The following is a 12,891-nucleotide window of genomic DNA, read 5'->3' on the forward strand; positions in this document are numbered from 1 at the left end:
CTCAATGTGAAAATGATTTTCATTTTTTATTTTTGGTGAAAGTGAAAAAAAAATGTGTACAATTATTGTGAAAATCATTTCCACATCAGAATTGTTATACTAAGTATGTACAATTATTGTGCATAAAACATTACTCTTTTTCAAAACATGTTAACAACAAAGCCTGATATTTGACAAATATGATGCACATATAGATATCATATAATCCAACAATATATTTGACAAAATCTTATTTTAATGATAATTTATTGAGTAGTTTAATTTAAATTTATCATAATATCATATTGCCTAATTTGCTGATGATGATGATGATAGCAATGGGAAACATGACTTGCCGTTTACAAAACCATTACTTGTTCGTACAAAATTGTCAAAAAAAGTCACTATAAGGACTTTATGGTAATTTTTGACAAATTGATTTGTAGCTTCAAGTGACATTGTTTAATTTAAACACATTATAAAAAGACAAATAAAATGGGTGGTCCACTTCTTAATATTTCAAAAAGGCACGATTAATCGACTAAGGATTCGTTTGTGTTTGTGATTTTACTTAATACGATTGAAAAATAGTAATTTTAAAATATTCGATTTAAAAAATGATTTTTAAAAACGCAGTTAAACGTTTGATAAAATTGCTGCTTGACCTTTAAAATCGCAGGTTAGCCTTTAAAATTTTGTGTTTTCAACAAGACACTTATTACCTACGATTTGAAAAGGTATAAATATACCTTTATAAATCGTGATTTTTTAAAAACGCAATTGCCAAAAGATTCAATTTTTGCGATTTAATTAGTTTAAAATCGCACTTTTTATCTACGAAATTACAATTCCAAACGCACCCCAAATAACAGCTTATGATCATTAAATAAAAATAAATAAATTAAAAATTAAAAATTGAAATAACCAAAATATATTTTAATCTTAATCTTTTGTTTCTCTTATGGTTCAATAAGCTAATTGCATGTGTTGTTTAATGGACCCTCCTCAAAATTTGCCTCTTAACACTATATGTATAGTATTTTGATTTTTGGCCCTTCACACAACATGACCAACGATTCTGTCCTGCCCTCTCTCTATAAAAATAATGTCTCTGGTTAACGTGTGACCAAATAAGAAAAAATTTGGCCGTCTCCTGTAATAGAAAAATGGTTAAGCATTTTTCTATAAAATAAAGAAATGATATAAATGCATCTCTTATATATTTTATTTTCAAATTTATTATTGGATTTGTGGACCTAATGTGAGTCCCACAAATTTGGTCCCACAAATCCAATGATTAACTTTTTTGAAATGATAACTCTTTATTGATAATCTCAAATCATACAAAACAATAACATCTGGGATCACAAATTAGAGACTAGAAATTCTCTACTCAATATCATAAATAATTGGGGAAATTTCTTCCACCAAAACAATATCTATGACATGATTGACCGCCTATTTAGCGAGGTGATGTGCAGTTGAATTAGCATCTCATATCACATGAACCACCTGAGATGATCGAAAAGACTGTAGTAGCGTTTTAACGCCCTCCACTAAATAACCATATCTACTCTCATTTGGGGACACTTCATTGACCTATTTTACCACTTGCTGCGAGTTACCTTCAAGGATGATATAAAAAATGCCCACATCCTTGCACAATTTAACAGTATTTAGGCTTGCCCAGGCTTCGGCTGCTAATGGATCAGTAATGCTATTTTGAATAATATTGCATGCTGACACAACAAATCCATTAGAATCTCGTATAATAGCCCCAAATCCCACCGCATCATCAGTTAACCGCGTAGAGCCCTCGGGGCGGAGCTTGCCAAGCAACTGGTTGCTGCGCATGGGCAAGTTCGGTGCCTTCTCAATAGTAAATTTCAAACTTGGTTGTATGAAGATATGTAAAAGATATGCAGGAGATGTATATGTATTATTTTAATCACATGTATTTTGAGCACGTTAATTTAATAAATTGAATTGAAAGAAATTATTCTAACCCAATTTAAAGAAATGCTCTATTCTAAAAAAAAAACAATGTTATAAATCAAGATGAGGGCGGAACTTCAGTCATCCAAGCTTAAAAGTGTCACAATTTTTTTTTTTTTTTTTTTAAAAAATATTTCTATAATTCTTTAAAATCAAATTTTAACCCACTCAATATTTTTTTTTTTTGGTCCCTCCTTACATCTAAAATCCTTATTCCACCCCTAGCTACGTACCACACAAACATCTCACAAAATTAATATGACAATATCTAATAGCCCTATTCGTTTAGTAAAGGTTGATCCAATAGTTACCAGATACTAAACCCTATTACGTAAGGTTTGTAAAATATTTGTAAAATGTTTATATGGTACGTAATATTACTAACAAGTCGTTAATTATCCCCCATACGAGAAAATTGGAGATCACAATAAGCCAATAACTCTAATAAACCATAGCTACGCTCATGGAAGCCATCTCTGCTTACCGTTCCCTTCAAGATTACTTCTTGATCTCTTCACTACTTCACAATAATACAAGGGTTTTTTCTTCTTCTTCTTCATTTTTTATTTTATTTTATTTTATTTTTTAATGTAGAATAAAGTCACAAACAAATATTAGAAGCAATGCACTCTTAACATCACTTATTCTATCAATTAGTTTTCTAAAAATATTACTTGTATTCAAGTCGTAGAGTTAAATTTATTTAATAATTTAATTAATATTCTCTCACGTATAGGTTAAATTTTTTTATTAATATATTTTTTTGACATGTCCACACAAGATAGGAGATTTAAACTGATGACATCTGCTTCGTGAGCTGTGGATCCCAGCTGATTGGGCTACCCCTTGGTGACAAACTTCTTATTAATAAGTAAAACTAAACATATAAAATATTTAATTAAAATAAATGTGAATTACATAAAATTTAAATTCAAGATCTATACTTTAATATCAAATCAGTCTAATTAGATCACTAATTATCTCAAAAATTTATATAAAAAATAATAATAATAATTAATTGCGTGTCTATTGTAGATCATTAAATTCAAAATCTAAATATTTATTGGAGATCTAACTTTTTAACCCTTAAGAAAGATAACGTATTTTTCAATCAAGGGAAAGAGGAGCAAGTGGAAATTTGCTTGTCAATGACATGACTCATGACAATCATCCATCTTAAATATCTATATATATTCCAAAGAAGGTATGTATGACAGGAGGGAGGTTCACGAATCACCAACAAATAACAATGCATGATTCATCTAAAAATAAAAAATAAAATATTATATATATATATATACTACTATTATTATTATTATTATTATTATTAGCATTTTTTTTAAATATCTAGTGCATGATTCATCAGTTTACAAGATAGTTTTTAACATATCAATTACCATCTAGAAAATCATAAGTAAACCTAACCATAGGCTAGAGATGATGCCTCCGTTTATTCTCTCAAAATAAAAATATTAACAAACAATTCAAAAATAAAATAAAAATTATTCTCAAAACACATGAATAATTATAACAGATAACCCTTTTGTCCCTTAAAAAAAGATGATGTATTTTGTAAGCAAAAAGAAGGACACAGGATTCATGGCGGCCGGAAAGATTTTAAGGTTTAAGGCAAGAAGTTTAAGTGAGATGTTTTTCAATATTGATTAAATGATATTTATTTTAATTGTATATTATTATTTTTTATTTAAAAATCATTCTTCTTCATCTTGGGGATACAAAATTACTAATTAATTTTTTATTTTTAGGATTGCGTTTATGCTTGTGTGAGAGAATCTAAAACTTTCACACGCACACAACCAAAAATCATTTAAAGAGTTTCTTCTCAAAATAGCTGTTTGCCATAATTAAACTTTTTTGTTATTTTTTTTTTCTTTTCTTTTCAAAACAAACAATTCAAAACGTAAAACATTTAAAATTACTTTCACATTTATATCATGTTAAAATAAATTTTCAAACAAAAATAAAAAGTGCCATCTAAAAAAATTCATTAACAAAAGGGAGCCAAATTTATGTTTTTCCTCCTCCGGAAGCAATTGATTTTTTTTTTTTTTTATTTGGCAGATTGGGGAATGTGAAAGGCAAACCATACAACGCAGTAGCTGAATACTATGGGCTTGGGCTATGGTCAAAGCCCCAACTTTTATTGTTCTTGGAAAATGGGAATTGAAAAGCCCAAAGATATTAAAAAATTATATGCAGCTTTAACTTTTAGCAGGAGTAATTCGAATTCGTATGTGATGTTCGGATAATGTTAAGGTATGAGTATGAAATTATATATTTATTTAATTAAACGAGTCAGATTTTTTAATTTTATCTTGTTAATTTTATGTTGGGTTCATGTCGGATTTGCGGGTTGTATCGAAAATTAATTGCGAGTTTAAAATGTAAAGTGTTGAATTTGAGTCGAGTCAATATATGAATGTATGACTATATAGGCTAATCTTAACTAGATCAATTTAATTAAGTCGGTCAAACCCCTCAACCATAACCAACTAATTTCGTGTTGAGTTTCCTGGTCGTGTAAAAATTGTCGGTCCTAGCTTTCAGAGTCCTTCTTGAATGAGTTTGGCTTGACTCGTAAAAAAATTATCAAAAATTGTATTGTACAAAAATAAATGGTTGAGATTGTCTCTAGTAAAAAAATAACAAGAGTTATTTCTTAATCTTACAATTTCTACTGTTTATTTTTGCACAAGATTTCTCTAATAAATTTTTCACCGGAGGCAATCCAAACACGTACAGAATAAGGTGATTATGTCATTAACCATGCAAAAGCATGTGCTAATATGGTTGGCTTGGGAGGGCTTAAAAGTTTGTCTAGGTCATTCTAGAAATGATTTTGGGAGAAATCTTGAGCTAGCTTTTTGACTATAGGTTAAAGCTAGATTAGATTCCCTTTCCTCCTTCCAATCCCCTTTATCCTTTCTAGCAATGGGGCGGTGGTTAATTAATTTATTAAATTATCTTAAGTAAATTAATTGGAAATTTTCAAATTAACCGACCACGACATGCATTACACTTCGGGATTTGAGAAAACCTAACCTGACCTGAGATCACATGTTAATTAACAGCTTTAACATGTAATTTATATTTTCCTTTGCAGAACAAAGTAAAGGTTAGGACAACGATGGCATGCATATATGTTCGTTATAATCTTAATACATGAAACCAGAAAATTATAAGTATCTAAAAAAAAAAAAAATTATAAGTTGAGTTCGAAGAAATTCTTACAATTCAATCTATTAATTTGACATTTGATCGATCTTAAAGCATGTAATTTGTTAAAGTGTTCCACACTGCTAAGATTTCTTTCACCTAGACACTTTATAAGCTATGTTGTCATCTCCTCTCTCAAGCCGTCTTTTGAGAGTGTTAATAGGCCTATGAACTTTTACATGATATCAGAGCTTCAGATTTTTTTGCGATGATGAGCCTTTCCCTCCTGTTATTGTCCACGTGTTTGGCATTTAATTGCCACACGTGAGATGACGTATTAAAGTATCAAACATCGCTAAGATTTTCTTCACCTAGACACTTTATAAGTCATGTTGTCATCTCCTCTCTCAATGCGTCTTTTGAGAGTGTCAATGGGCTCATGAACTTTTACATGGTATCAGAGCTTTAAAGCTAGTTTGACAAACTATTTTCATTCTCCCTCTATTTCTTTTTACTTCTTTCAAAAATATTAAATAAAAAAATTCTAACTTTTTTACACTTTTCATATCACATAAATAATTCATTATTATTATTCAAATAAAAAAATAAACTACAAAACAAAACTTTTTCGCTTTTCTATAAAACATTCTCAAATTTTATATCACATCAATCACTTTTTACTATACAATACATAAATATTCACCAACCCAATTACGTACCAAACAAGCCCTTAGATTTTTTGCGATGATGAGCCATTCTCTCTTGTTGTTGCCCATGTGTTTGGCCTTTAGTTGCCACACGTGAGATAGCGTGTTAAAGTGTCAAACATCGCTAAGATTTCCTTCACCTTGACACTTTATAAGCCATGTTGTCCTCTCATCTCCTCTCTCAATACGTCTTTTGAGAGTGTCAATGGGCCCATAAACTTTTACATGGTATCAGAACTTCAGATTTTTTGCGATGATGAGCCTTTCTCTCCTGTTGTTGTCCACGTCTTTGGCCATTAGTTGTTATACGTACGTGAGATGACGTGTTAAAGTGTTCCATATCGCTAAGATTTCCTTCACCTAGACACTTTATAAGCCATAATGTTCTATCCTCTCTCGAGCAATGAGTCATGGACTTTTACATAATTATTCAATTAAAAAAAAATTATCCGAATATATTTATATAAGTCTTTTGAAAGGATTTCTTGTTAGAAGATATCCAATTTTTTTTCCCATACTTTATCTTTAATATGAATATACCGACGGATTTTAAGGGTGACAAACAAACAACTTTTTTCGAAACTCGATTAAACCTCGGCCTCACAACTGGAAAGTAATGCTTGTTTCTTGAAAACATGGCACCAACCTACGTACGCCCATAGTATCCATCCCCGACCCCGGCCCCATGTCTTCCTTCCTATATAAATGCTTGCTTCTCACCCTTGGGCCTCGATCACCATCTATTTAGACTTTGACGTACCTTTCCAAACCTTGTTAAAAGCCATGGATGTATTTATTTCCCAAGAGTACGTTATGCAGCGGAGAGCTGAAAGAAAGGCAGCTGCCGGTGCCGGGAAAGTATCAGAGATGGTGTTCTCTGCAGAACCAGGGAGGAGATCAGTGGAGGAGGAGAAGAAAGCTAGGCCACCGCCAACTTTTAGCCTCGAGAATGAGTTTTTAGCAGTATCAACGGGCCTAACTGAAAATGTTGTTTTCACCTGCTTCTCGGCCTAATTAAGCTGCCAATTGCATGCATGTAATGTTTAATTAGAAGCATTAATTAGGTAGTAATTATTAGATGCTCCCTACAATTTTAGCACTGATTAAGCTTAAGTATTGAGTAGTACTGATCATCATTATCAAAAAAAAATTTGCATAGAGCAGTGGGGATCATTGTGCTATTAATATGCTGATTATAAGATACTGTTATGGCATGTGTAAGCATTTACAACTTCTTCTAAATCATCCGTCATTTGATATATATATATATATATATATTGAGAATGTTGATAAGATTTTACCAAACATCCTAATGGATGGGTGAAATTAAAAAAAAAATGAAAAATGCATACACTAAATTGAAAGTTTTTAAAGTTTATGGGATAATTGCAAAAGCAACGACAATTTAAGAGGGTTAAGTGAAGTTGTGGAACTACATAAATTAATGAAAGAAAAATAAAATTCGTATAAAAAATCACTGAACTCTTAGACAATAAGACGAATATTAATCTGTCTTTTAGACAAATATTGCTTCCCACTTCTACAATAAGTTTTGCAAAAAGGAATACAACAATTCTGTCCTCAGGATACAATATTGCCCGAATGTAGTATGCAGATTGCAAATTCCGAACACTACTCTGAATAAAAAATTTTGTAATAGCAGAGAAGAAGAAGAAAAGGAAAAAAGATTACTAAAATATGCATGAAAAAATTTATTTTATAAATTACAGAAGCAGTTTATAGCAGTTTATTACAGTTTCTAACTGTTGAAAAAATAGTTTTTGACTGTTGAAAAAGCAGTTAGAAAATGTAGTTTTTGACGGTTGGAAAAACAGTTCAATATTAAAAAATATAATTGTTAGAATAGCAGTTATACACATAAAAAATACATGTGAATAATAAGCTCGTGTATGAAGTGTTAAGTGAGTCTAAAGTGTCAAAGTGAATAAGTGACATGCATGTGTACGATGACCGGTGCTTCGCACTTGGTGACTCAACTAGTGTGTGTACTTAAAATCCAGTATAAAAGCAAGATAAATGTAAAGCATACAAAAAAACTCAGCTTTTCAATGTGGGATAAAGAGTAATTGAAAAAATAAAGGGAAAGTTGAAATATTCAAATTGGATGGAAACTTAAATTTTCATGAAATTATTTTCAACAGTTTCTCTTAAATTTAATTATTTAATTAATATTATAATAATTTCAATATGATATTAGTAAGCAACCATCTCTATTTAAGCATTAAAACATTGCTGCCTTCTTAAGTTAAAATTACAGATTCACTCAAAAAAAAAAAAAAAGAAGTTAAAATTACAGATAATATAAGTTAATCTATGTGTACTGAACCATCAAATTTATTTATTTATTTTTTATTTTTTGGGTTGAGGCAGAAATTATTTTGTCTGGAAGTTTTTCTTTTTTGGTTGGGCCTGTGGTATGGGGACTGCTTAACCGAGCCATATCACTTTGAAGCCCAATACGGGTTAATGGGTTATGATATAGGAGCTGATCAGTCGGCATGGATCAAGTAAAACTGATGTAATCGGGTTGGGTTATACCATTTGTAGACTCTCTTTTTCAGAGGGTTTTTTTTTTTTTTTTTTTTTTTTTTTTTTTTTTTTTTTTTTTTTCAAAAAATTAATTTATTAAATTGTTATAAGCTTAAAATGCATATAATTTTTATATGTATTTTTAAAAATGCATGTCAGAATCGCATACAATATTTTAAACACATGTCAATTTAAAATTGAGTTAGAAGAAGGAATTCATATACATTTTGAATACATGTTGGTTTAATAGATCGGTTGTTATGCAACCCAATTTCAAATAACATTTTAACTTATGAAAAAGGTGATTGCAAAGCTTCTAGTGCCACCCAAGCCAGATTTGTATTATGATTTCTCACTTGATACAAGCTAATTTTTATATGTAAGGTTTTGTTTGTTTTGGGGTAAAATGTCTTCATATATTTCGGTGTTTGGTGCGACCGAAAATAATAGTCAAACTAAAAATATTTTCGGTTTGACTAAAAAAGCTTATTTAGTTTTTGAAAAATGATTTTCATTTTCAAAATTCGTAAATCATTTCTAAGTTTAAGCTTCTCATTCTCAAATCGTCAAACCACTGCCAAGACCCGGTCGGGACGTCGGTGGGATCCAGTCGGGACATTGCCGGCACTAGCCAAGAATTCAATTCATCAGGCCACCATCAAGACCCAACCGGGACTTCACCAAGCCATTGTCGGGACCTGGTTGGGACGTTGATGGGACTCGGTCGGGACACTGTTGGGACCTAGCCAGGACGTCACCGGCACCTGATTAGGACATTGCCAAGACTTCCTCGGGCCACCATTGGGACTTGGTCACAACGTCACTGGGACTCACTAGGAATTCACCAGGCCACCGTCGAAACCTGGACGGGCCGAGGCGTTACCAAGCATGTGCTTGTGTGTTTATGGCGGATCTTGACGGGGTCCTAGCAGTGTCCCAGCACACCATCGCCGAAATTTCGTTGTAACTCAAATTTTTAGGTTTTTTATTTTTTTAAAAAAATATTTTTATGTTGTGAATAAAAATTGATTTTTGAAGGTTAATATGATTGAATGAAAATATTTATAAAAATTATATTTGTGTTTTTCCATACTCGTCAAACGCCGAAAAATATTTTTTAAAAAATTATTTTTCAAAAAAATATTTTTTATTGAAAATATTTTCCAATAAAAAACATTTTAGGTCGAAACAAACGAAATCTAAATATTAAAACTCTAATGTATATAGAAAAGAATAATGTAAACACAACGTACATTCACCAGCACGAATTGAGAAAGATTTTGGGGTTAAACGCCATCATCCTAGTTCACCAATAAATTAATACAAGCCAGAAAGATTTTGGGATTAAACTCCATCATCCTGTTCACCAGTAAATGCAATCGATCTTATACTAATTTGGCTTTTACCTCCGACAAAGAGAAACCAAAGGGGAAGGGGTAGAGGCAGGGGGATGTTGAACAAACTTAACTATATATATATATATATATATATATAAAAGTTATTAGATCCTCTCCCCTTGTAAGTTATTAGGATGAGTTCTACTCAAAATTTATATAATTTGGTATTGAAGTTAGTAATCATGACAAGTATATATGAGATCATATGTATTCGTAGAGAAATGGTTATCATTGGATCAATGTCGATAGAGTAGATTACAGAGTCTACCATGAATGTCGGCTGTATAGTGTGATGATATTTTACGATCTTAGGTGTCTCATATCACTTAAGTGCAATATTAACTCTAGCCTATGTATGTATATAAACTCTCGGACACCCTTTTCTTCTATGCCGGTTTTCAAAGTTAACTTCTATATATCAAAGATTTGCATCTTATATCATGATCTCACAACAAAAGAAAAACGAAGCTTTCCCACGTTCATCCGAAGAAATTGAAATACAGACAAACAAACAAAAAAGTTCCCAATGAACATGTGCTTTAATTTTGCTTACATCCATTAATGGCGAAGGCTTCAAGCTAAATAATGCTAGTTTTGCTATAAATGCTTTGTAATATATGTTAATAATAATAATAATAAAAAAAATAAAAATAAAAAAGGGCCTTAAGACTGGAGTACTGTTTCCATTTCCACCGGGGAGAAGTCGACAGGGTTAACAGAATTACCAGACGACGCCGACACCAAATCGACAAGAAAGTCAAAGACATCAGTGGCTACAATAGCGGAGGCCACGTCCTCTTTGTGAAGCGTCCTTCTCTTTCCTTGCATGGCAACCATCCAAGACCTCTGTGTCAGCTCCTCTATAAACAGCTCACAGGCCTTGGAAAACACAATCGGCGCCTCCCCGGATATCATCTTGACGTTGTCGCCAGACTTCTTCATTATCTTCTTTATCCTCGCTAACGGCAGCAAGTGAGGCCCAGTTCTGCCGCCGGAGAGTATTCCTGAATATATTCCGGCTTGCCTCATTATATATATGTGTATGGTTCTTCTTTGCAAGAGAGAATGGATTGATGTAAGGATGGAGATCGAGCATCGTTGATGTTTCTTTTAAAGGAGTGAAGAAAATAGGGGCGTAGCTTGCCGGCCGGCCTACTAAAGCCGGCTATAATACAATTATGATTAAATAACTCCTGTTGCTTGTACATACATGCATTTAATTTTGTTGCCTCCAGCACAGTTTGAACTTATATGGTCTCCTAATAATTAAATTAATCCTTTTATTTTTTTATTTTTTTTTTATCTATTTAAATTTTTGGGATTATAAATGGTAATTTGTGACGATATCAAAGTAAATATTTTGAGTTTAAACTTTGTCACCATCATACACTCTTTGTTTTAATTAAATATTCTACGTATTGTGTCTCAATTATTAAGAAAGAGTTTGAATTCACAAGTGAGAGTGGCAACGTTAACGTTAGTGTGGTATTTATGGTCATAATTAGGTGATTAGTTACATCAAACGATTAGTCTATTTTTTAAGTTCCTGACATATAATTTAGATGTTGAAATACTAATTAAATTATTAACATTTATCATTTTTTTTAATTAATTTAAGCTTTCGGAATAACATGTGATTTTATATGATATTATAGTAGGGACCTTAAATTTAAACTTTGTCTCTGTAATTTACCTCATATTTCAATCAAATATTTTATGTATTAAACTGCACTTATTAAATGGAGTTTAAGCACACACTTAGAATGAAATGTTAAAATGTTAATTAAATAATTAAAATTCATCATTTTTTACTATACTAATTTAAGTTTTTGAGATCTTGAGTTTAAACTCTTTCTCTATAATTCATCTATTATTTCAATTAAATATCCATCCAAACGATGATAATATATCAAAAAGAAGATAATATATCAAAAAGAAAATCATAGGCCTTGAAATTACTTAATCCTAGCCATTTCCTTAGCTAGCTAGCTATAGGAAGTCAATGAAGTCACCTTCATATGCAACAGTGTCGACAATAATGATCCTTCAAAGACGTACAAAGAACTACTTTATGGCTAGTCAAACTCAAACAGATTGATTAGATAATTGGTAGCATATTAAACTGGCCTCCATGGTTCTTTTATGTTTGGCAAATTAAGCCTCGAGACAAATGATGACGGTTGAGATTTGGGTCTAACCTTCACTCAATAATGAATATCAGTATATTCAACACCGTTCAATTATATATGTTTATCCAACCTTATTGCATAAACAATTTTGGTCAAATCATCAATTGGTTACATATATATTCCAAGTGGGATTATTTACTCTCATTAATAGTCATTACAAGCAATCTAGCTTGTCGGGTGCATGCCCTCTTTGACCAATGGAGTATTATTTATTGTCTAGTATTAATTGTCTTTGGTCATGCTTGAGGATGTCCAAGTAAATTAATGAATTGAAAAACTAATGCCATGCTAAATAGTGTTAGGTTTTAGATGGGCTAAATTCAATGCATCAAATCCTTGATGTAAAGTGCTAGCTTCTTCTTGTTTATCTTTGCGTTGTAAATTGTCCACAAGGAAGCAACTCAAAATCAGAAGTCAGAAAGTCTCGGCTGCAATCTCGTCGGGCATATGGACGAGTTGTGCTTTGGCAAAGAAGCTTGTACAAACGAGTTGTCACAAGAAGGAGATCCGAGCTAGAGGAACGAAAATTTACCGTCATATGCATGGACGAAACCCAAATTGCTCATTGAGGGTCAAAGCATAAATGAAGGATCAAACTTAATTTTGATATGTACTAATAATAATTTTCAAGTCCAAAGCTCGACTCCACATGTTAGTGATTTACATATTCTATTTGTTGGACTTCACTTGTTGACAGGGAGTTTGATTCCACATTTGAGAAAGAGTGTTAGAATATTAATGTAAATGATTAAGTCTATCATTTCTTATAAGCTTGAACAATGATTTAAATATCAAGTATTGGGTCTCACTTATTGAGAAGCAGTGTTATAATATTAATTTAAATGATAAGTCTATTATTTCCTATGAGCTTAAGTTTTTAAGATTAATGATGATTTA

General features: G+C 31.5%; 1 protein-coding gene across 1 annotated transcript; it reads right to left on the reverse strand.

Moving 5' to 3' along the window:
• Positions 1 to 10,221: 10,221 nt before the first annotated feature.
• LOC133854793 (nuclear transcription factor Y subunit C-1-like) lies at positions 10,222 to 11,017 on the reverse strand. The gene has a single exon (XM_062291066.1). It carries the CDS (start codon positions 10,832 to 10,834, stop codon positions 10,469 to 10,471), a length of 366 nt encoding a protein of 121 aa, XP_062147050.1. The 5' UTR covers positions 10,835 to 11,017; the 3' UTR covers positions 10,222 to 10,468.
• Positions 11,018 to 12,891: the final 1,874 nt, after the last annotated feature.

This window comes from Alnus glutinosa, chromosome 13 (assembly GCF_958979055.1).
Source record: "Alnus glutinosa chromosome 13, dhAlnGlut1.1, whole genome shotgun sequence".
In the NCBI taxonomy this organism is placed as follows: Eukaryota; Viridiplantae; Streptophyta; class Magnoliopsida; order Fagales; family Betulaceae; genus Alnus; species Alnus glutinosa.

What these genes read in the sequence shown, in the direction of transcription:
- LOC133854793 (XM_062291066.1), bottom strand. Translation starts at nt 10,834, where the DNA reads ATGAGGCAAGCCGGAATATATTCAGGAATACTCTCCGGCGGCAGAACT.